This window comes from Oncorhynchus nerka, linkage group LG26 (assembly GCF_034236695.1).
Source record: "Oncorhynchus nerka isolate Pitt River linkage group LG26, Oner_Uvic_2.0, whole genome shotgun sequence".
Taxonomy (NCBI): domain Eukaryota; kingdom Metazoa; phylum Chordata; class Actinopteri; order Salmoniformes; family Salmonidae; genus Oncorhynchus; species Oncorhynchus nerka.
In genome coordinates, this window is record NC_088421.1 from 34150422 (window position 1) to 34173886 (window position 23465).

The window sequence follows — 23465 nt, forward strand, 5'->3', positions numbered from 1 at the left end:
CTTCTCTTTACAGAGGAGGAGTGGATATCCACACAGCCTGTCCTCTCTTCTCTTTACAGAGGAGGAGTAGATATCCACACAGCCTGGCCTCTCTTCTCTTTACAGAGGAGGAGTGGATATCCACACAGCCTGGCCTCTCTTCTCTTTACAGAGGAGGAGTGGATATCCACACAGCCTGTCCTCTCTTCTCTTTACAGAGGAGGAGTGGATATCCACACAGCCTGTCCTCTCTTCTCTTTACAGAGGAGGAGTGGATATCCACACAGCCTGTCCTCTCTTCTCTTTACAGAGGAGGAGTGGATATCCACACAGCCTGTCCTCTCTTCTCTTTACAGAGGAGGAGTAGATATCCACACAGCCTGCCCTCTCTTCTCTTTACAGAGGAGGAGTAGATATCCACACAGCCTGTCCTCTTTTCTCTTTACAGAGGAGGAGTGGATATCCACACAGCCTGTCCTCTCTTCTCTTTACAGAGGAGGAGTGGATATCCACACAGCCTGTCCTCTCTTCTCTTTACAGAGGAGGAGTAGATATCCACACAGCCTGCCCTCTCTTCTCTTTACAGAGGAGGAGTAGATATCCACACAGCCTGCCCTCTCTTCTCTTTACAGAGGAGGAGTAGATATCCACACAGCCTGGCCTCTCTTCTCTTTACAGAGGAGGAGTAGATATCCACACAGCCTGTCCTCTCTTCTCTTTACAGAGGAGGAGTAGATATCCACACAGCCTGTCCTCTTTTCTCTTTACAGAGGATTGGATATCCACACAGCCTGTCCTCTCTTCTCTTTACAGAGGAGGAGTAGATATCCACACAGCCTGTCCTCTTTTCTCTTTACAGAGGATTGGATATCCACACAGCCTGCCCTCTCTTCTCTTTACAGAGGAGGAGTAGATATCCACACAGCCTGGCCTCTCTTCTCTTTACAGAGGAGGAGTAGATATCCACACAGCCTGGCCTCTCTTCTCTTTACAGAGGAGGAGTAGATATCCACACAGCCTGGCCTCTCTTCTCTTTACAGAGGAGGAGTAGATATCCACACAGCCTGGCCTCTCTTCTCTTTACAGAGGAGGAGTAGATATCCACACAGCCTGTCCTCTCTTCTCTTTACAGAGGAGGAGAGGAGCTTCAATGCCTGCCCTGCTCTCAGCTTTAACCCTCTCCTCACTGCCAATGTAGTAGAAGTTGCCATTTAACAACTGATTCAGGGTCAGATATACTCTTATCTCCATTAATGGTTCAGGCCAGTATTGGAGGTAAACAATCTGATCTTAGATCATTCTTTAAGTACTTTTTTTGTGTTACACCAATGGTTGATATGAATAACACAAGTCAGTTCTCAGCTATGTTATGCTTTGGGCTATCCCCTCCCCTCAGTGAGTATCTTCCCTCAGCCTGCAGTACAAGCCAATGCTACCATGACAACTAAATGAAGTGTCAACCTCTTTTTAGATGCTCAGTTTCTGACAGGCAGGGCAGAAATCGGACCAGAGGTAGAGATTCAAGGTTGCGTCCCATATGGCATCCTCCTATTTGCTATTTAGTGCACTACTTTTGACCGGGGCTCATAGGGAATAGGGTGCCATTTGGGACATACATCAAGTCTTTCACATACTGTAGAAAACCAGAATTAAGCAAACTGTGATTTAGCTGTGGTTGTTTTTTCTGAATACCCCTCAATTGGTTAGTGCACGTTGTATAAGCTAAAACATGTCATCTGAACAGACCATATCTAGAGGGGATCATTAGACTGTATGGGAGCTACAGAATCCACCCATTCTGGGTGGTTTTCAACAGGGAGAAGGGATCCGTGTCTGAGACTGTCTAATCAGACAGCTTTTCAGGACACAAAATGAAGTGGAATTAGACGGTTGTGCTCTATGATGATTCACGTTAATGGGATGGCCAATCAGGTCCAGTAAAAACACATTGAAAACGTATTGAAAACGTATCGTTAATGTGATTTTGATTGATTGCTCAATCTTTTCAACTGCTTCTCAAGGCATTTCATCTGGCATTTTGAATCTGACCTGTACAATACATTATAATGCAAGCCCACTCAAATAACTGGTTTCTCAACTTAACTATTACATTTTGTGCCAATCTGTCATTGTTCTGCACAGTAGCTTCCCTGACCCCACTCTATTAGAGAACCCCATTGGAGGACAGCACAGGAAGTGTCCCCTGCCAGGAGCTGAAAGGTCAACCAGCCGTCTCCGTCCTTATCTGCCCTATCAGTTCACCTCTCACGACTAACACAGGTGTCCTGCCTCTGCCGCCATGCTGTGTGTGTTGTAGCTGGAGGCTACTGGAACCTACTGCTGGGGTCACTCCCAGGCAGCGAGAACATAGCGGGCCTTTGTATGTTTTCAGCTACCGCTCTTTGTTATTCTCCCTGTAGAACATGTGGAGTGTAACTTATACTCTGCCCACATACACACACAGACACACACACAGACACACACACAGGCACCAATGCACGTAGACACACGCACGCACGCACGCACGCACACACACACACACACACACACACAGACACACACACACACACACACACACACAGACACACACACACACACACACACACACACACACACACACACACACACACACACACACACACACACACACACACACACACACACACACACACACACCAAGCCAAGGCCCTTTGAGTTATCACCAGCCTTCATCATACGACAAAGCAATGAAAGACTTCCCTTTTCTTTGAGCTAATATGAACTTTTCCTGCTCGAGTTGGAGAGTGTGTTTGAGAACTGTAATGGACACCTTTTGGAGAGGGATGTTAAGTAGCCTTGATGAGGTGAGTTTGGCCGGTAACATTTTCTATGAGGGCTATCACAACGCATTAGAAAAGCACTTATAAGGCATTATATGTGTGTGTGCATTGAGAAGGAATAGGCACAACTCTCACTCATACAATATTTTGGGTTGTACCTCATCTCACGCTGGTTGAGGCCCTTATTTTCCTCTCTGTTATGTGTATTTGTCTCATAGAAAGAGTTAGCCTTATTTCACTGGAACCTGAGAGGAGGAGAGAGCGGAGAGAGAGGAGAGAGAGGGGAGGAGAGAGAGAGAGGAGAGAGAGGAGAGGAGAGAGAGGAGCGAGAGGAGAGAGAGAGAGGAGAGGAGAAAGAGGAGAGAGAGAGGAGAGGAGAGGAGGAGAGGAGAGGAGAGAGAGAGGAGAGGAGAGGAGAGGAGAGGAGAGAGAGAGGAGAGAGAGAGAGAGAGAGAGGAGAGGAGAGGAGAGGAGAGGAGAGGAGAGGGAGGAGAGGAGAGGAGAGAGAGGAGAGAGAGGATAGAGAGAGAGAGGAGGAGAAAGGAGAGAGAGGAGAAGTTGAGGCCCTTATTTTCCTCTCTGTTATGTGTATGTGTCTCATAGAAAGAGTTGGCCTTATTTCACTGGATCCTGTGTGAATTCAACAGGTATCAGGATCAGTACTGATCTGGGCTGAGAGTAGGAGTTCTCACACGCGCCGACCTGTCCACTTTGTTGAGGGTCAAGGGTCACACACCATTGTCTTCTCTGACACTCTCAGCTGTAAAAAGGGCACAATTGGCCAATCACAGATCAGAATCTACATGTCGTGGAACATCTACTGATCATTCACACCCCCTGAATTTGCCTCAATATTTCTGATAAACTGTGAGGAGCACATTGGTCATGAGGACTGTACTCTTCTGTTCCTTCTGGCTGACAATCAGCTGATCGCGTGGTGGGTGCCTTTATCAAATCAAATGTTATTTGTCACATGCGCCGAATACAACAGGTGCAGGCAGACCTTACAGTGAAATGCTTACTGACAAGCCCTTAACCAACAACGCTTTAAGAAGTTTTAAGGAAGAAAAGTGTTAAGGAACAAATAGCTGTTCAGGAGTCTTATGGCTTGGAGGTAGAAGCTGTTTAGAAGCCTCTCGGACCTAGACTTGGTGCTCCGGTACCGCTTGCCGTGCGGTAGCAGAGAGAACAGTCCATGACTTGGGTGGCTGGAGTCTTTGACAATGTTTAGGACCTTCCTCTGACACTGCCTGGTATAGAGGTCCTGGATGGCAGGAAGCTTGGTCCCAGTGATGTACTGGGCCGTACGCACTACCCTCTGTAGTGTCTTGCGGTCGGAGGCCGAGCAGTTGCCATACCAGGCAGTGAAGCAACCAGTCAGGATTCTCTCAATGGTGCAGCTGTAGAACCTTTTGAGGATCTGAGGACCCATGCCAAATCTTTTTTAATCTTTTCCTGAGGCGAAATAGGTTTTGTTGTGCCCTCTTCACGACTGTCTTAGTGCGTTTGGGCAACAAGTTATTATTTCATTTTTTGGTACTTTTTTACCCCTTTTTCGTGAAATCCAATTGGTAGTTACAGTCTTGTCCCATCGCTGCAACTCCCCTACGGACTCAGGAGAGGCGAAGCTCGAGAGCCATGCGTCCTCCAAAGCAGCACTGCTTCTTGACACACTGCTTGTTTAACCTGGAAGCCAATGTGTCGGAGGAAACACCGTACAGCTGGCGACCGAAGTCAGCGTGCATGCACCCCGGCCGCCACAGCAGTCGCTAGAGCATGATGGGACAAGGACATCCCAACTGGCCAAATCCTCCCCTAACCCGGACGACGCTGGGCCAATTGTGTGCCGCCTCATGGGTCTCCCGGTCGTGGCCGGCTCCGACACAGCCCAGGATCAAACCGAGATCTGTAGTGACGCCTCAAACACTGCAGTGTCTTAGATCGCTGTGCCACTCGGGAGGCCCTGGAAAACAAGTTTTAAGACAGGCTAAGAGAGAAGAGTGGGGAGAGGATAAGAGACAGAGAGAGAGAGAGAAGAGTGGGGAGAGGATAAGAGACAGAGAGAGAGAGAGAGAGAAGAGTGGGGAGAGGATAAGAGACAGAGAGAGAGAGAGAAGAGTGGGGAGAGGATAAGAGACAGAGAGAGAGAGAGAGGGGGGGGAGAGAGAGAGAGAGAGAGAGAGAGAGAGAGAGAGAGAGAGAGAGAGAGAGAGATTGACAAACAAACCCAAACATAGGCAAAGTCTTCTCATACCAATTAGGATCTGGCTAAAAATACTTGAATCAGTTATAGAACACATTGCCCTTTATGGTTGTGAGGTCTGGGGTCCGCTCACCAACCAAGGATTCACAAAATGGGACAAACACCAAATTAAGACTTTGCATGCAGAATTCTGCAAAAATATCCTCAGTGTACAATGTAAAACACCAAATAACACATTGGAACGAATTTACAAAAAACAGAGCAAACTGGAATGCTATTTGGCCTTGAACAGAGAATACACAGTGGCAGAATACCTGACCACTGTGACTGACACACACTTAAGGAAAGCTTTGACTATGTACAGACTCAGTGAGCATAGCCTTGCTATTGAGAAAGGCCACCGTAGGCAGACCTGGCTCTCAAGAGAAGACAGGCTATGTGCACACTGCCCACAAAATGAGGTGGAAACTGAGCTGTACTTCCTAACCTCCTGCCAAATGTATGACCATATTTGAGACACATGTTTCCCTCAGATTACACAGACCCACCAAGATTGCGAAAACCAATCTAATTTTGATAAACTCCCATATCTGTTGGGTAAAATACCACAGTGTGCCATCACAGCAGCAAAATGTGTGACCTGTTGCCACAAGAAAAGGAAAACCAGTGAAGAACAAACACCATTGTAAATACAACCTATATTTATGTTTATTTATCTTCCCTTTTGTACTTTAACTATTTGCACATAATATTACTTTGGAACTTTTGTGTAATGTGTACTGTTCATTTGTATTTTTTATTTCACTTTTGTTTGTTATCTACTTCACTTTCTTTGGCAATGTTAACATATGTTTCCCATGGCAATAAAGCCCTTAAATCAAATGGAAATTGAAAGAGGGGGAAATGGGGAGGTGGGAGAGAGAGAGAGGTGGAGGTGGAGGTAGAGAGAGGTAGAGGAAGATAAGGAGGTGAATAAAATAAAGAACAGAGTTGACATTTGGTCCTCATTATAATTATCTAGCTGTTGCTAGGAGGCTTGTGATCACTGTTATCTCATTGATACTGTACAGCTCCTGATAAAGACTCTTTGAGGCTTCACACGCCTTTGTCCTTGTGCTGGGAAACATACAGACAAGCTGACATGGAGGCACCATACACACACTGGCATGCAAACACATAAACACATACTATACACAGACCCCCTCTCTCTCTCTCTCTCTGTCTCTCTCTCTCTGTCTCTCTCTCTCTCTCTGTCTCTCTCTCTCTCTCTGTCTCTCTCTCTCAATTCAATTCAATTCAAGGGCTTTATTGGCATGGGAAACATGTGTTAACATTGCCAAAGCAAGTGAGGTAGACAACATACAAAGTGAATATATAAAGTGAAAAACAACAAAATTAACAGTAAACATTACACATGCAGAAGTTTCAAAACAGTAAAGACATTACAAATGTCATATTATATATATATATACAATGTACAAATAGTTAAAGGACACAAGATAAAATAAATAAGCATAAATATGGGTTGTATTTACAATGGTGTTTGTTCTTCACTGGTTGCCCTTTTCTCGTGGCAACAGGTCACAAATCTTGCTGCTGTGATGGCACACTGTGGAATTTCACCCAAAAGATATCAATTCAATTCAATTCAAGGGCTTTATTGGCATGGGAAACATGTGTTAACATTGCCAAAGCAAGTGAGGTAGACAACATACAAAGTGAATATATATAAAGTGAAAAACAACAAAAATTAACAGTAAACATTACACATACAGAAGTTTCAAAACAGTAAAGACATTACAAATGTCATATTATATATATATATATACAATGTACAAATAGTTAAAGGACACAAGATAAAATGAATAAGCATAAATATGGGTTGTATTTACAATGGTGTTTGTTCTTCACTGGTTGCCCTTTTCTTGTGGCAACAGGTCACAAATATTGCTGCTGTGATGGCACACTGTGGAATTTCACCCAAAAGATATGGGAGTTTTTCAAAATTGGATTTGTTTTCGAATTCTTTGTGGATCTGTGTAATCTGGGGAAATATGTCTCTCTAATATGGTCATACATTGGGCAGGAGGTTAGGAAGTGCAGCTCAGTTTCCACCTCATTTTGTGGGCAGTGAGCACATAGCCTGTCTTCTCTTGAGAGCCATGTCTGCCTACGGCGGCCTTTCTCAATAGCAAGGCTATGCTCACTGAGTCTGTACATAGTCAAAGCTTTCCTTAATTTTGGGTCAGTCACAGTGGTCAGGTATTCTGCCGCTGTGTACTCTCTGTGTAGGGCCAAATAGCATTCTAGTTTGCTCTGTCTTTTTGTTAATTCTTTCCAATGTGTTAAGTAATTATCTTTTTGTTTTCTCATGATTTGGTTGGGTCTAATTGTGCTGTTGTCCTGGGGCTCTGTAGGGTGTGTTTGTGTTTGTGAACAGAGCCCCAGGACCAGCTTGCTTAGGGACTCTTCTCCAGGTTCATCTCTCTGTAGGTGATGGCTTTGTTATGGAAGGTTTGTGAATCGCTTCCTTTTAGGTGGTTGTAGAATTTAACGGCTCTTTTCTGGATTTTGATAATTAGTGGGTATCGGCCTAATTCTGCTCTGCATGCATTATTTGGTGTTTTACGTTGTACACAGAGGATATTTTTGCAGAATTCTGCGTGCAGAGTCTCAATTTGGTGTTTGTCCCATTTTGTGAAGTCTTGGTTGGTGAGCGGACCCCAGACCTCACAACCATAAAGGGCAATTGGCTCTATGACTGATTCAAGTATTTTTAGCCAAATCCTAATTGGTATGTTGAAATTTATGTTTCTTTTGATGGCATAGAATGCCCTTCTTGCCTTGTCTCTCAGATCGTTCACAGCTTTGTGGAAGTTACCTGTGGCGCTGATGTTTAGGCCAAGGTATGTATAGTTTTTTGTGTGCTCTAGGGCAACAGTGTCTAGATGGAATTTGTATTTGTGGTCCTGGTGACTGGACCTTTTTTGGAACACCATTATTTTGGTCTTACTGAGATTTACTGTCAGGGCCCAGGTCTGACAGAATCTGTGCATAAGATCTAGGTGCTGCTGTAGGCCCTCCTTGGTTGGTTATCTCTCTCTCTCTCTCTGTCTCTCTCTCTCTGTCTCTCTCTCTCTCTGTCTCTGTCTCTCTGTCTCTCTCTCTCTCTCTCTGTCTCTCTCTGTCTCTGTCTCTCTCTCTCTCTGTTCTCTCTCTCTCTCTCTCTCTGTCTCTCTCTCTCTCTCTCTCTCTCTCTCTCTCTCTCTCTCTCTCTCTCTCTCTCTCTCTCTCTCTCTCTCTCTCTCTCTCTCTCTCTCTCTCTCTCTCTCTCTCTGTCTCTCTCTCTCTCTCTCTCTCTCTCTCTCTCTCTCTCTCTCTCTCTCTCTCTCTCTCTCTCTCTCTCTGTCTCTCTCTCTGTCTCTCTCTCTCTGTCTCTCTCACTCACTCACTCACTCACTCACTCACTCACTCACTCACTCACTCACTCACTCACTCACTCACTCACTCACTCACTCACTCACTCACACACACACACACACACACACACCCAGTTCACCTCCTGCAGTATTGTGTGAGTATAACACATTAGTGATTTAGGGGCCAGTGTCTGAGATGTGCGTCAGAGCCTCAGTGAGCCAGGCTCAACCCCTCAGTGTTTACCTTACTACAGAGGGGGAAGGGGCCACATGCACACACACACACACACACACACACACACACACACACACACACACACACACACACACACACACACACACACACACACACACACACACACACACACACACACACACAGAGCTGAGAGTGCCTGTGTCTCCTGTCTGTCTCCTCCAGACAGCTGGTGCCTCTCTTACCACAGATCCGACACACAATCACACACACACACACAGCTCCCTTCTCTTTTGTCCTCCCCTAACATCACTACATCCAGACTGGTCATTACAGCAATCACAATATCTTTTGGTTGGTTCCTCAACACTGTGAAGACTGTCAAAACAAATGTAGTCACAGGTATGGTGCTGGAGATAATGAATATGAGGTTAAAAAGTGGTTAAGTGTCCCTTTAAATGGCACTTTTGTGTTGTGGAAGCTACTATATTCTTTGAGCTGAGATGATTCCTCTTTTTGCTGTTAAGTGGACTGAAAGATGCTACACAAGACTAACCACAGAATTAGGAATTAGAATGCTAATAATTTAATAGGATCTCTATGGGACTAACTACTGTAACTATTCATCCTTGCTTCAAGTAATTCCTGTTATTTCTGCTGTGTGAGACTGACTTCATCAGGGATGTTGTTTTAGGCTCTTCCTTATTTCCTGTTGAATCACTGTATCTAAACGCCTTTATATGTCTCGGCATTATAGGCATTATATCAGCCATATCTACAGGTAGTGAATTTCATGGCCCATTTTGTTCATGCCATTTTGTCTCAAAAGTGTTCTTTGTGACATCACTGGTCTAGATCTGTGTTTGTCTAGATCTGTTATGCAGGATCAGCCGTAGCATCAGGTGGTTAGTCAGCTGTGGTAGCAGATCTGGTATATGTCTGTTTGTAGCATGGGCCACATGGCTTAGTCCTTATCTCTATCCAGATGCATGACTCTCCTTATCACGGGGCGGCAGGTAGCCTAGCGGGTTAGGAGTGGTGGGTCAGTAACCGAAAGTTCACTGGTTTGAATCCCCGAGTCAGCAAGGTGGAGAAATCTGCTGTTCTACCCTTGTGCAAGGCAGTTAACCCCCAACAACTGCGCTGATGATGTGGCTGTAGATTAAGGCAGCCCCCTGCACCACTCTGATGGATTAAATGCAGAAGACACATTTCAGTTGAATGCGTTCTGTTGTGCAACTGACTAGGTATCCCTTTACCACTAGCATGGCTGTCAGTGAACTGTAATACACTGTAGGCACATCAGGACAGCCTCTGTCTCTCCTCAAAGCTGGTCAGAATTGTATGGATCAGCTGAGACCATTGGGTTTGTATTCATGAAGCGTCTCAGAATAGGAGTGCTGGTCTAGGATCAGTTACCCCCCATACATTAATTGTAATGTAAAAGGCTGAACTTATTCTAGATCAGCATTTCTACTCTAAGACTCTTTATGAATATAGGCTGGAAGCTGTTATTCATGTGGTGCACCGGGTTAGTTATCCCCACTCCTCCGGATTCCAGGTGTACTACTATGTGATTGAACATCTTATTGGCTTCCCAAACTGGTATGGGGGATTCTTTCCAGGAACTCACTTTCAAAAGACCAGTTCTTTAATGTTAGTGCAGATGGCGGAAAACAGATGGAGAGACTGAGGCCATTTTATAGTATTGAGATACAGCCTTAACAACACAGCACACTCATCATCAGGCCACTATCTTGGGTTGATTTCATTAATCACCAAACGGTAGAAAACCTATTGAAACATTGAGGGACTACCTAGACTTGTCCAATATGAAGCGCTCATATTTGTTCCCCATGGCAAAAAAATATTCTAACGCTGTGCCTCAATGAACAAATACTAACTAGCATTGATTTTGCTGATAGCTTGAGGAGAGTTTTACTTACAGTGATTGTGATGTGGTTGTCTTGGCTGAATTAATGCACTGGATAAGAGCGTCTGCTAAGTGACCAAAATGTCAAATGTAAATCTAAACACGGTTCTGCTGACAGTGGGCCAGATCCCTCTTCCTGTCTCAGGGAGGAAACCTAATCCCTGTTTGTAACAGTTGGACATCAGTCACCTGGCCTCACCTCGCTGGCATGCCCAGGGTGGACCACTATTAGCCAGGGAGCGCTGGGATAAAGCCAGCCATTGTCCGGGACCATGGGTCCAAAGTACCTAGAGGGCCCGGAGTGCTGACAGACGTGGAATGCCAATCTGTCGATAACCGTCAACCAGCTGAGATTTCCTGTATCTGTACAGCAGGTTCGAGGGAGTTTAGAGGAGCATTAGGCCAGTGAGACTCAGCCTTGTTTAAGCAAAAACACAATTTTTATATCACAGAAATATCCATAATGCATCCTGAAAAATGTTACTCCTGATGTTGGTCTCTTTCCTCAGTGAAACTAAACTATTTCTGAACTGTTGCCAAGATCAGCTATTACACCCAGTATTCTGTGTCAAACACCATCAGTAGCACAGCATTAGTCATGTATCTACTCACACATCTTTAAATCTTGAGGTAGCCCTGCCTAAACTGCAGCCAGCATGGCTTTTATTCAGTAATACGACACAAAAACCTGAGGAAAAGAACCAAGTGTGTGAAAATAGTGTGCTCCATAAGGGGGTCTATTACCCCCATGCTGCTCCCTGGCTCGGGGCCTTCTGAGGGGGAAGATGCTGGCGCTGGGAGCTCCAGGGCCCTAGTCTGGAAGAGCAGAGGTTAGCCAGGTGTCGCAACCTCCAAACTGACACGGAACCAATGGAACCCCATACGTTACGCAGGGTTGGGGAGTAAGTCATTACCGTTACAAAAAACGGTAACTGTAATCCGTTACGTTACCAGCAAAAATATTGTAATCAGATTACAGAAACTTTTGAAAAACTAGATAATTACTTTGAGGATTACTTTGAAATTCAGAAGGAAAATCTTTGACACTTCTCTGTCTTCACAATGATATTCAAATCAGCATTGAAAAAAGGCACAAATTTAAGTTTGTTCCACCTGAGCGAGTCTGACCACAAGTCAGAGACCACTATGATGACACACCAAATGTGTTTGATGCATCGCGGGAAAAGAGCAGGAATAGGTTTGTGTAGGCTACAGTTCAAGATATCTCTTCCAATGATATGACTGTTGTCGGCATCCAAAGATTATCCAACTTGAATAAACGCTTGGAGGTGAAGATGACAGCAGCTGTTTAGTCTACGGTGATACAGGTATCACTTATTATTATTGATCAATGCAGGCCATTCCACAAGCGCAGCATTTATTATCCAACTCGAATCAATGAGCCCAATCAGTCCTTCATTACAACAAAATCATAAACAACAGAGTAGAGCTGGCTAATATGTCCTTAGTGTTGGGGTTATGCTCAGGTAAAACAATGTGGCTAATCTAAACTGATAGCCTTTGGTTTTTAATGTAAGGATATCATTTAATCGTATTATTATTATATGTAGTAGAAAGCGATGGGTTAGAAGAAGCCTACAGAACCAACCCATAAAGTAACATTTAACATCCATATATGGCCAGCTATGTAAACTTTAACATTGATTTATCCTGAAATAGATGTCGTTCAATTGGTAACGTACATGTTTGTCTTCTTCTAATGCATTTTAAGGTGAAAGTAATCTGAAAGTAATCTAAAAGTAATGTAATCAGATTACATTACTGATTTTGGGTAATCCAAAAGTTACGTTACTGAAGAGTGTGTAGAATGCTATTTCTAGTGAGCTGGTCTAGACTAATATTGGTCCTTCTATTGTAGAAACTTCATTACTAAAGAGATTACTAAAGAAATTACTAAAGATATATTATAATCAGCTTGGGTTTTACTTTAAATGTAAGTGGGTCACGTGATCAACAAATGACGCACGTCACAGAAATAGAGGTATAGATAAAGGTAACACCCATAGATGGTATAGATAAAGGTAACACCCATAGATGGTATAGATAAAGGTAACACCCATAGATGGTATATATAAAGGTAACACCCATAGATGGTATATATAAAGGTCACACCCATAGATGGTATAGATAAAGGTAACACCCATAGATGGTATAGATAAAGGTCACACCCATAGATGGTATAGATAAAGGTCACACCCATAGATGGTATAGATAAAGGTAACACCCATAGATGGTATATATAAAGGTCACACCCATAGATGGTATAGATAAAGGTAACACCCATAGATGGTATATATAAAGGTCACACCCATAGATGGTATAGATAAAGGTAACACCCATAGATGGTATAGATAAAGGTAACACCCATAGATGGTATATATAAAGGTAACACCCATAGATGGTATATATAAAGGTAACACCCATAGATGGTATATATAAAGGTCACACCCATAGATGGTATATATAAAGGTAACACCCATAGATGGTATATATAAAGGTAACACCCATAGATGGTATATATAAAGGTAACACCCATAGATGGTATATATAAAGGTAACACCCATAGATGGTATAGATAAAGGTAACACCCATAGATGGTATAGATAAAGGTAACACCCATAGATGGTATATATAAAGGTAACACCCATAGATGGTATATATAAAGGTAACACCATTAGCCAACCTGTTGCTGCTTATCTATGTTATTCGTTAATAGAACCGCGTTTTTATTCAATGGACAGAATTGAACAGAATTTGAGTATTTTTTTTATAGAATACATGCTAATTCATCACAATTTATGGGCAGGGCGAGCGCAGGGGTGTATTCATTACTCAGATTCTGTTGTAAAATGTTTTGTAATATTTAACAACAGAAACCGTTTACACCAAAAGTTTTGCAACGAAAACTAGAGTTTCTATTGGACAAATTCAGGTAGGTCCCGCCATGTTTCGTTCCGTTTGCTTCCATTTGGTTCTTAACTTGTAAACGGTTTCCGTCGTAAGAGGTAATGAATACACCACAGTAGCGCGCGCTCTGGTTGTGTTTGATCAGTTAGTGCGCATCGGTTTGTTGTGAGTCATTCACTTTCATTGAGGGAATGCGAAATAACTACATCGCAATGATGAAAAAATATGTGAAGCGTATTAAATCAGGTAATGAACGGACTTTCCCTGTTAATATTTGAGTTACATCGGGATTCCGTAGGGTTTTTGTTTTTTGCGACATAGTTTTCAACTTGATTTTTGAATGGTGTTCCCCAAACACTTTAGAAATGAAATTGTAGGCCTACAATCTTCTTCAAGAGATTATTCCAAATCGGAAACGCTTTCCCCTCTTGTATTTTGGTAGCCTAGTTAGGCTATAGCAGTAGGCTACTCAACTAAATTATGAAATTGTGATATATACTGATGCATATATTGACGTTTATTAATCCATTCATTATATTACTTAATTAATGTATAAGGCAACACAATTTGTCTGTGTTGATCTGTTGACTGACCACAACATGTCTTCTCTTTTCCAGCACTAAAGAGGTCGTTTGAGGTGGAGGAGTCTGACATCTCCATCAACCCCTCCCCTCTGTCCCGTAGGACCAACCTCCGCTCCTCCACCTCCAGCCAGCGAAGCTTCCATGAAGCCCGCAACTCTGACAACCCCTCCAGAACCTCGCCTTCTGACTCCAACCCTTGCTCCCCCAAAACCAGCCTGAGACGCATGGAGCTGTCCGGGGGAGTGGTAGGAGGCCGTGCCCTGGATACAGCCTCCACCCGCCGGACCGAGATCTCTATTGAGGTGTCATCCAAGCAGATTGACAGCTCGCCCAGCCCGGGTATCGCCCGCTTCGGCCTGAAGAGGCCTGAGGCCCAGAGCCTTGGTTCTCGAGCCGGAGCCGTCCCAGAGAGCTCCACCAGCTCCAGCTCGGCACACAGACGGGCAGAGATCTCTCTCTCTCGGCCCCACGAGCCCCCCGGGGCACCCAGGAGGGGGGACTCCCAGCCTCCCTTAGCCACCCGGATCCCTGACCCCCCTCAGAGGAGGACCGAGCCCACCATGGTCAGCCCTGTGGAGGGCTTTACTTCCAGGAGACCCGAGATGCCTGTCTTCCGACAGCCAGAGATGGCAGCACCACCTCCGGTCAGGGTGGTGGAGAACAACAGCCACCCCCCAGTGCCCAGTGGCCCCCTGCCCAGCCTGGTGGAGCCCAGGAGCGAGAGGACACAGCCTCCGGTCAGCGAGACGCCCGTCGTCAGACCTATAGAGAGTAAGTCAATCTAATTCTATGTCTGACATATGCATTAGTCTCTAATGCTTGTTCATTTCACCTCTGTGCGCTCTCTCTCTCTGTCTGTGGACAGTATTTCACAACTGCTCTCTGCTGAGAGAGAATGTAGAGAAAGTTGTTTTTTAAAGTTCAGGGGTTGATGCTTTGATCAGAATCATTTGTGTTGTAGAATGTCAGTTGCATTTGTTTTCAGTGTTCGCACCATTTCAAGACAGTTTAGATACACAAGCTGTCTTATTTGACATGTGAATAGTCACCTTTTACTCAGACAAAGTGCAGCCTGACTCTGCAAGGCAACAGTGACAGTACCAGTACAGATGGTTTCTCATGAGCTCTTGCTGCTGTGCTGTCTGGATGTCTGACTGGGAATATAGGTCAGAGTAATGATGAGGATCCCAGCTGAGGCCCAGCAGTAAGAATGGGCTCAGTCAGCCAGTCAGCCAGTCAGCCAGCCAGTCAGCCAGCCAGTCAGTCAGCCAGCCAGTCAGCCAGCCAGTCAGTCCAGCCAGTCAGCCAGTCAGCCAGCCAGTCAGCCAGCCAGTCAGCCAGTCAGCCAGTCAGCCAGTCAGCCAGTCAGTCAGCCAGCCAGCCAGTCAGCCAGCCAGCCAGCCAGTCAGTCAGCCAGTCAGCCAGCCAAGTTGAGTGTACTCTAACCATTACGTCAGGATCTTATGAAGGACTTAATGGAAGCAGACAGGTTGACATAGCAGTGAATTGTGAAACTGAACTATGTATGATGTGGTACTCCCTTGGTTTTCATTTCAGATATTCCTGGAAGTGATGTTTTTACAGGGTCGACTCCGGTGTTAAGAATGCAGTAAAGTAGTGGTTGTGTTTCATAGTTGCTGGTCCGTCCTTCAGCTGTGTCCTGTGTAAACATACAGTAAAGTAGTGGTTGTGTTTCATAGTTGCTGGTCCATCCTTCAGCTGTGTCCTGTGTAGACATGCAGTAAAGTAGTGGTTGTGTTTCATAGTTGCTGGTCCGTCCTTCAGCTGTGTCCTGTGTAAACATGCAGTAAAGTAGTGGTTGTGTTTCATAGTTGCTGGTCCGTCCTTCAGCTGTGTCCTGTGTAAACATGCAGTAAAGTAGTGGTTGTGTTTCATAGTTGCTGGTCCATCCTTCAGCTGTGTCCTGTGTAAACATGCAGTAAAGTAGTGGTTGTGTTTCATAGTTGCTGGTCCATCCTTCAGCTGTGTCCTGTGTAAACATGCAGTAAAGTAGTGGTTGTGTTTCATAGTTGCTGGTCCATCCTTCAGCTGTGTCCTGTGTAAACATGCAGTAAAGTAGTGGTTGTGTTTCATAGTTGCTGGTCCATCCTTCAGCTGTGTCCTGTGTAAACATACAGTACAGTAGTGGTTGTGTTTCATAGTTGCTGGTCCATCCTTCAGCTGTGTCCCGTGTAAACATGCAGTAAAGTAGTGGTTGTGTTTCATAGTTGCTGGTTCATAGTTGCTGGTCCATCCTTCAGCTGTGTCCTGTGTAAACATACAGTAAAGTAGTGGTTGTGTTTCATAGTTGCTGGTCCATCCTTCAGCTGTGTCCTGTGTAAACATGCAGTAAAGTAGTGGTTGTGTTTCATAGTTGCTGGTCCATCCTTCAGCTGTGTCCTGTGTAAACATACAGTACAGTAGTGGTTGTGTTTCATAGTTGCTGGTCCATCCTTCAGCTGTGTCCTGTGTAAACATGCAGTAAAGTAGTGGTTGTGTTTCATAGTTGCTGGTTCATAGTTGCTGGTCCATCCTTCAGCTGTGTCCTGTGTAAACATGCAGTAAAGTAGTGGTTGTGTTTCATAGTTGCTGGTCCATCCTTCAGCTGTGTCCTGTGTAAACATGCAGTAAAGTAGTGGTTGTGTTTCATAGTTGCTGGTCCATCCTTCAGCTGTGTCCTGTGTAAACATACAGTAAAGTAGTGGTTGTGTTTCATAGTTGCTGGTCCATCCTTCAGCTGTGTCCTGTGTAAACACGCAGTAAAGTTCTTCCGTAAAGATGGATCATTCAAAACCAGAGTGATAGATAGCCTTCCTTTCCTCCGTCTAACCTGACCTAGCCTTGAGCTTTTTGGGGTTTGAACTAGAGATGAGTGATATGGACACATTTATATTGCTTTAAATTGACTTAGGGCTGGGCGATATGGCCAAAATATCACATCACAGTATTTTTGACAGTATTTGAAGCTATTTTAGGTTTTTGAATAATACAATAAATATGCTTCATGAGTAATTCATGACACTAGGGTGACAACACCTACATTATACGTGATTTCAATGGCTTTCTCCATTTATACTCCAAACAAAAATACTTTTAGCATTTTCTTCCATTTCTGCACTTTTTACTATAATTTCCCCACTGTGACTCTAGTAGCAGATGGAGTAAACTATAAAAACACACGTTATACGCATAGGAGTTGCATATCATGTTTAACAAACCAAACATACTGTTATAGAAGGTCAAGACACTCAAACCGGTCCGTGCATCATTCCCGGTGTGTAGAGTAAAGTACGGTATCCCACGAAGCCCTAAATTGACTGAATGAATAGGATAATGCTACATTGAAAGATACATTTATAACATGAATGTGAACCACTGCTTTTTTAAATGACTCTTTCATGGTAGACTTTGAGATTTTGGCAATGAGATCCTTAATCTACTTCCCCAGAGTCAGGTGAATGCTGGATACCATTTTTATGTCTCTGCGTGTAGGTTGATGGAAGTTGCTAACTGGTGTTACCCATAGACTTCCAGTCATTGCGCTATCTGCATTTTCTTGCAAACCTACCTCTAACTTATTTTATATTGGACACAGAGGCATAAAAATGGTATCCACAAATTCATCTGACTCTGGGGAACTAGATACAATCCCGAAGTATCCCTTTAAACTACTACTACTAGTTTGATGGTTGTAGCCATCAATTGTCCCATTAACAATCACCCATATTAGAAAACTGATTTTATTTCAAACTTCACATTTCTCTCGCAAGGCCCTACGTTGTAGGTTATTTATCGTAATGAACGATATTAGTGAAATGCCCACGAGAAGTGGTTGGTATTAATCATTGTTGGTTTATCGTCCCAGCTCTAGTTTGAACTTTGAAGCACAGTGACTAATGGTGGAACTATGCTGTGGTGTGAAGGGTTGGTTGTGCGTCCCAAATGGCACCCTAATTCCCTATGAAGTGCACTAGTTTTGACGAGCCCTGTGGGCCCAGCTCAAAAGTAGTGCAAAAAGGAACATAGTAGGGTGTCACTTGTGACACAGCCATGGTTAGCAAAGCCTTGAGATAAAAGAAGATCATTCTGTGGTGCTTTTTCCTAAGTCATGTGTCATAATTGTATATTTTTCTGGAAAAGTACCTGTCATCCTACGGTGGCTAGGAGCTGTCAGTAGAAACTATGACTCATGATTCAGGCATGCCAAACCTTCAGCCCATCTGTTTTAAAGATGAAAAGGGCAATGAAGTGAATGTTATTTCGGCTTCCGATGTGCCTTTTCTCAAACCACCAGAAAACCACCAGAAAAGCCTCAAAGGATGGGACCGTTTCAACTTGAAGGGTCATGGAGGTATGAGTGAGGTCATGAGTGTATGAATACAGATGATGCAATGTTGACATTGTGGGGGCTTGAAGGCTTCCTATATGTAGGCCTACCTCTCTCATTAAAGGTCTAAGTAGCCTTGACTTATTCCTGTCTCCTCGTGGGAGAGGTCTTAGAGAGGTCTTAGTTTATCGTGGGGGAAGTTTAAAGGGCCGCTTCACCACTTTTTAATCTCATTCGTTATCTCCAGCACATACTGTACCGGTGTGTTGTGGTAATGAATATGAGGTTCAAAAGTGTTGATGTGCCCCTTTAAGTGTGATGTCAGACTTGGCGTTGACCTGATGACCTCGTACCCCGTTCTGAAGTGTAATTTGTTATAAGGAACAGACCCGGGTGATGCCATAGTAACTCCATCCACTATGAACCCTTTCTGTACTGATGATGAAAGTAAAGTTACAAAAACAGAATTCAGAATATTAGATACATTTGGTGGTGTTATTGTGAGGCAGTATGGTGGTGTTATTGTGAGGCCCCTATGAAGCAGTATGGTGGTGTTATTGTGAAGCTCCTGTGTGACAGTATGGTGGTGTTATTGTGAGGCCCCTATGAGGCAGTGTGGTGGTGTTATTGTGAGGCCCCTATGAGGCAGTATGGTGGTGTTATTGTGAGGCAGTGTGGTGATGTTATTGTGAGGCAGTGTGGTGATGTTATTGTGAGGCCCCTATGAGGCAGTATGGTGGTGTTATTGTGAAGCTCCTGTGAGGCAGTATGGTGGTGTTATTGTGAAGCCCCTGTGAGGCAGTGTGGTGGTGTTATTGTGAAGCTCCTGTGAGGCAGTATGGTGGTGTTATTGTGAAGCCCCTGTGAGGCAGTGTGGTGGTGTTATTGTGAGGCAGTGTGGTGGTGTTATTGTGAGGCAGTATGGTGGTGTTATTGTGAGGCCCCTATGAGGCAGTATGGTGGTGTTATTGTGAGGCCCCTATGAGGCAGTGTGGTGGTGTTATTGTGAGGCCCCTATGAGGCAGTGTGGTGGTGTTATTGTGAGGCCCCTATGAGGCAGAATGGTGGTGTTATTGTGAGGCCCCTATGAGGCAGTGTGGTGGTGTTATTGTGAGGCCCCTATGAGGCAGTATGGTGGTGTTATTGTGAGGACCCTATGAGGCAGTATGGTGGTGTTATTGTGAGGCAGTGTGGTGGTGTTATTGTGAGGCCCCTGTGAGGCAGTATGGTGGTGTTATTGTGAAGCCCCTGTGAGGCAGTATGGTGGTGTTATTGTGAGGCCCCTATTAGGCAGTGTGGTGGTGTTATTGTGAAGCTCCTGTGAGGCAGTATGGTGGTGTTATTGTGAAGCTCCTGTGAGGCAGTATGGTGGCGTTATTGTGAAGCTCCTGTGAGGCAGTATGGTGGTGTTATTGTGAAGCTCCTGTGAGGCAGTATGGTGGTGTCATTGTGAAGCCCCTGTGAGGCAGTGTGGTGGTGTTATTGTGAAGCTCCTGTGAGGCAGTATGGTGGTGTTATTGTGAAGCTCCTGTGAGGCAGTATGGTGGTGTCATTGTGAAGCCCCTGTGAGGCAGTGTGGTGGTGTTATTGTGAAGCTCCTGTGAGGCAGTATGGTGGTGTTATTGTGAAGCCCCTGTGAGGCAGTATGGTGGTGTTATTGTGAAGCTCCTGTGAGGCAGTATGGTGTTGTTATTGTTAAGCCCCTGTGAGGCAGTGTGGTGGTGTTATTGTGAAGCCCCTGTGAGGCAGTATGGTGGTGTTATTGTGAAGCCCCTGTGAGGCAGTATGGTGGTGTTATTGTGAAGCCCCTGTGAGGCAGTGTGGTGGTGTTATTGTTAAGCCCCTGTGAGGCAGTGTGGTGGTGTTATTGTGAAGCTCCTGCGAGGCAGTATGGTGGTGTTATTGTGAAGCTCCTGTGAGGCAGTATGGTGGTGTTATTGTGAAGCTCCTGTGAGGCAGTATGGTGGTGTTATTGTGAAGCTCCTGTGAGGCAGTATGGTGGTGTTATTGTGAAGCTCCTGTGAGGCAGTATGGTGGTGTTATTGTGAAGCCCCTGTGAGGCAGTATGGTGGTGTTATTGTGAAGCTCCTGTGAGGCAGTATGGTGGTGTTATTGTGAAGCCCCTGTGAGGCAGTATGGTGGTGTTATTGTGAAGCTCTTGTGAGGCAGTATGGTGGTGTTATTGTGAAGCTCCTGCGAGGCAGTATGGTGGTGTTATTGTGAAGCTCTTGTGAGGCAGTATGGTGGTGTTATTGTGAAGCTCCTGCGAGGCAGTATGGTGGTGTTATTGTGAAGCTCTTGTGAGGCAGTATGGTGGTGTTATTGTGAAGCTCCTGCGAGGCAGTATGGTGGTGTTATTGTGAAGCTCTTGTGAGGCAGTATGGTGGTGTTATTGTGAAGCCCCTGTGAGGCAGTATGGTGGTGTTATTGTGAAGCCCCTGTGAGGCAGTATGGTGGTGTTATTGTGAGTGGAGCTCCTATAAGGTGGTTGTGTTCATGCTGTCTGTGTAGTCAGGTCCGAGGGAGACACAGGCAACTGGTAGGTGTGACATTCCAAATCTGGAGTCCATAAACGTGCAGCATAAAAATAGAAACCCTTCAATTTCCAGCTTTTTCTGCTGCGCTGCTGTTGCTTCTTTGTTGACTGCTCCTTATTGGCTGTTTCATCCCTGTTACGAACAGCCTCTCCGATGGCTGAAATAACTCTCTGCCAATCTACCATGGCCTCCTAGGGCTGTAATATATAGGTACATTTGATTTAGCTCACCAGGTAGGCAGGGTTTGCACCTAGGGACCAATGAATGGCTCCAAACAGGGAGTGTCCTGCATTTTGTGTTGGTTCTCTTTGAGTATTCATCATGGTTATCGTACTGAATATCACAGCACTAAAAGTCTTTGCTTGAGTTTAGAACAGTATCAGATGTTTTTCCTCTAATCACAAGAAGGGAAGAACATCTTGAGAAAGGTGGTCTGAGGACTAGTGGTGTGTGGGTGGTGAAGTAAGATGGAACCAGTCCAGGAAGCACCCTTTGACCTGCATCATGTTTTCCTCTGGGGGTATTATGAGGAGAGGAGAGAACGCAGACATGACTGGTAATGAAAGAAAGAGAGATTTCTATTATCTATTTCACTTGCTTTGGCAATGTTAACACGTTTCCCATGCCAATAAAGCCCCATGAACTGAGAGAGAGAATCCCAAAGATTGTTTTGATAGGAAAAGGGTTAAGTTCCTCCTGTAGTGAGCATGCGAGAGAAAACCCCTTTAGAGTGAGAGGGGGCGTTGAGCCAAGGGAGAAGTGTGCAGATGTGGGCGAAATGGATCCCTGGTTTCCTGTAAATGTTATTAGGGAGAGGGAATAAACTGGAAACTCACCTTTGACCCCTACAGTCAGCTTAGAGTAAACACATACAGTCGTGGCCAAACCTGATCAGAGCCTGGAGGTACTGAGGTGCCGTTCCCCTCACAGCTCCGTAGGCAAGCACCATGGTCTTGTAGCGGATGCGAGCTTCAACTGGAAGCCAGTGGAGAGAGCGGAGGAGCGGGGTGACGTGAGAGAACTTGGGAAGGTTGAACACCAGACGGGCTGCGGCGTTCTGGATGAGTTGTAGGGGTTTAATGGCACAGGCAGGGAGCCCAGCCAACAGCGAGTTGCAGTAATCCAGACGGGAGATGACAAGTGCCTGGATTAGGACCTGCGCTGCTTCCTGTGTGAGGCAGGGTCGTACTCTGCGGATGTTGTAGAGCATGAACCTACAAGAACGGGCCACCGCCTTGATGTTAGTTGAGAACGACAGGGTGTTGTCCAGGATCACGCCAAGGTTCTTAGCGCTCTGGGAGGAGGACACAATGGAGTTGTCAACCGTGATGGCGAGATCATGGAACGGGCAGTCCTTCCCCGGAGGAAGAGCAGCTCCGTCTTGCCGAGGTTCAGCTTGAGGTGGTGATCCGTCATCCACACTGATATGTCTGCCAGACATGCAGAGATGCGATTCGCCACCTGGTCATCAGAAGGGGGAAAGGAGAAGATTAATTGTGTGTCGTCTGCATAGCAATGATAGGAGAGACCATGTGAGGTTATGACAGAGCCAAGTGACTTGGTGTATAGCGAGAATAGGAGAGGGCCTAGAACAGAGCCCTGGGGACGCCAGTGGTGAGAGCGCGTGGTGAGGAGACAGATTCTCGCCACGCCACCTGGTAGGAGCGACCTGTCAGGTAGGACGCAATCCAAGCGTGGGCCGCGCCGGAGATGCCCAACTCGGAGAGGGTGGAGAGGAGGATCTGATGGTTCACAGTATCGAAGGCAGCCGATAGGTCTAGAAGGATGAGAGCAGAGGAGAGAGAGTTAGCTTTAGCAGTGCGGAGGGCCTCCGTGATACAGAGAAGAGCAGTCTCAGTTGAATGACTAGTCTTGAAACCTGACTGATTTGGATCAAGAAAGGTCATTCTGAGAGAGATAGCGGGAGAGCTGGCCAAGGACGGCACGTTCAAGAGTTTTGGAGAGAAAAGAAAGAAGGGATACTGGTCTGTAGTTGTTGACATCAGAGGGATCGAGTGTAGGTTTTTTCAGAAGGGTGCAACTCTCGCTCTCTTGAAGACAGAAGGGACGTAGCCAGCGGTCAGGGGATGAGTTGATGAGCGAGGTGAGGTAAGGGAGAAGGTCTCCGGAAATGGTCTGAGAAGAGAGGAGGGAATAGGGTCAAGCGGGCAGGTTGTTGGGCGGCCGGCCGTCACAAGACGCGAGATTTCATCTGGAGAGAGAGGGGAGAAAGAGGTCAGAGCACAGGGTAGGGCAGTGTGAGCAGAACCAGCGGTGTCGTTTGACTTAGCAAGCGAGGATCGGATGTCGTCGACCTTCTTTTCAAAATGGTTGACGAAGTCATCTGCAGAGAGGGAGGAGGAGGGGGAGGGGGAGGAGGATTCAGGAGGGAGGAGAAGGTGGCAAAGAGCTTCCTAGGGTTAGAGGCAGATGCTTGGACTTTAGAGTGGTAGAAAGTGGCTTTAGCAGCAGAGACAGAAGAGGAAAATGTAGAGAGGAGGGAGTGAAAGGATGCCAGGTCCGCAGGGAGGCGAGTTTTCCTC

At 45.4% G+C, this 23465-nt stretch overlaps 1 protein-coding gene across 4 annotated transcripts in view; it reads left to right on the top strand.

The window, feature by feature from the left end:
- LOC115127490 (septin-9-like) overlaps positions 1-23465 on the top strand; it is a 197642-nt gene that overhangs the window by 63732 nt on the left and 110445 nt on the right. For 3 of the 4 annotated variants that reach the window (XM_065010505.1, XM_065010508.1, XM_065010506.1), the window contains one exon: positions 14092-14829. In XM_065010505.1, the coding sequence (XP_064866577.1) occupies positions 14092-14829 (738 nt within the window). Of the gene's footprint in view, positions 1-13608; positions 13721-14091; positions 14830-23465 lie in introns of those variants that run through there. The other variant, XM_065010507.1, reaches the window with a different exon arrangement.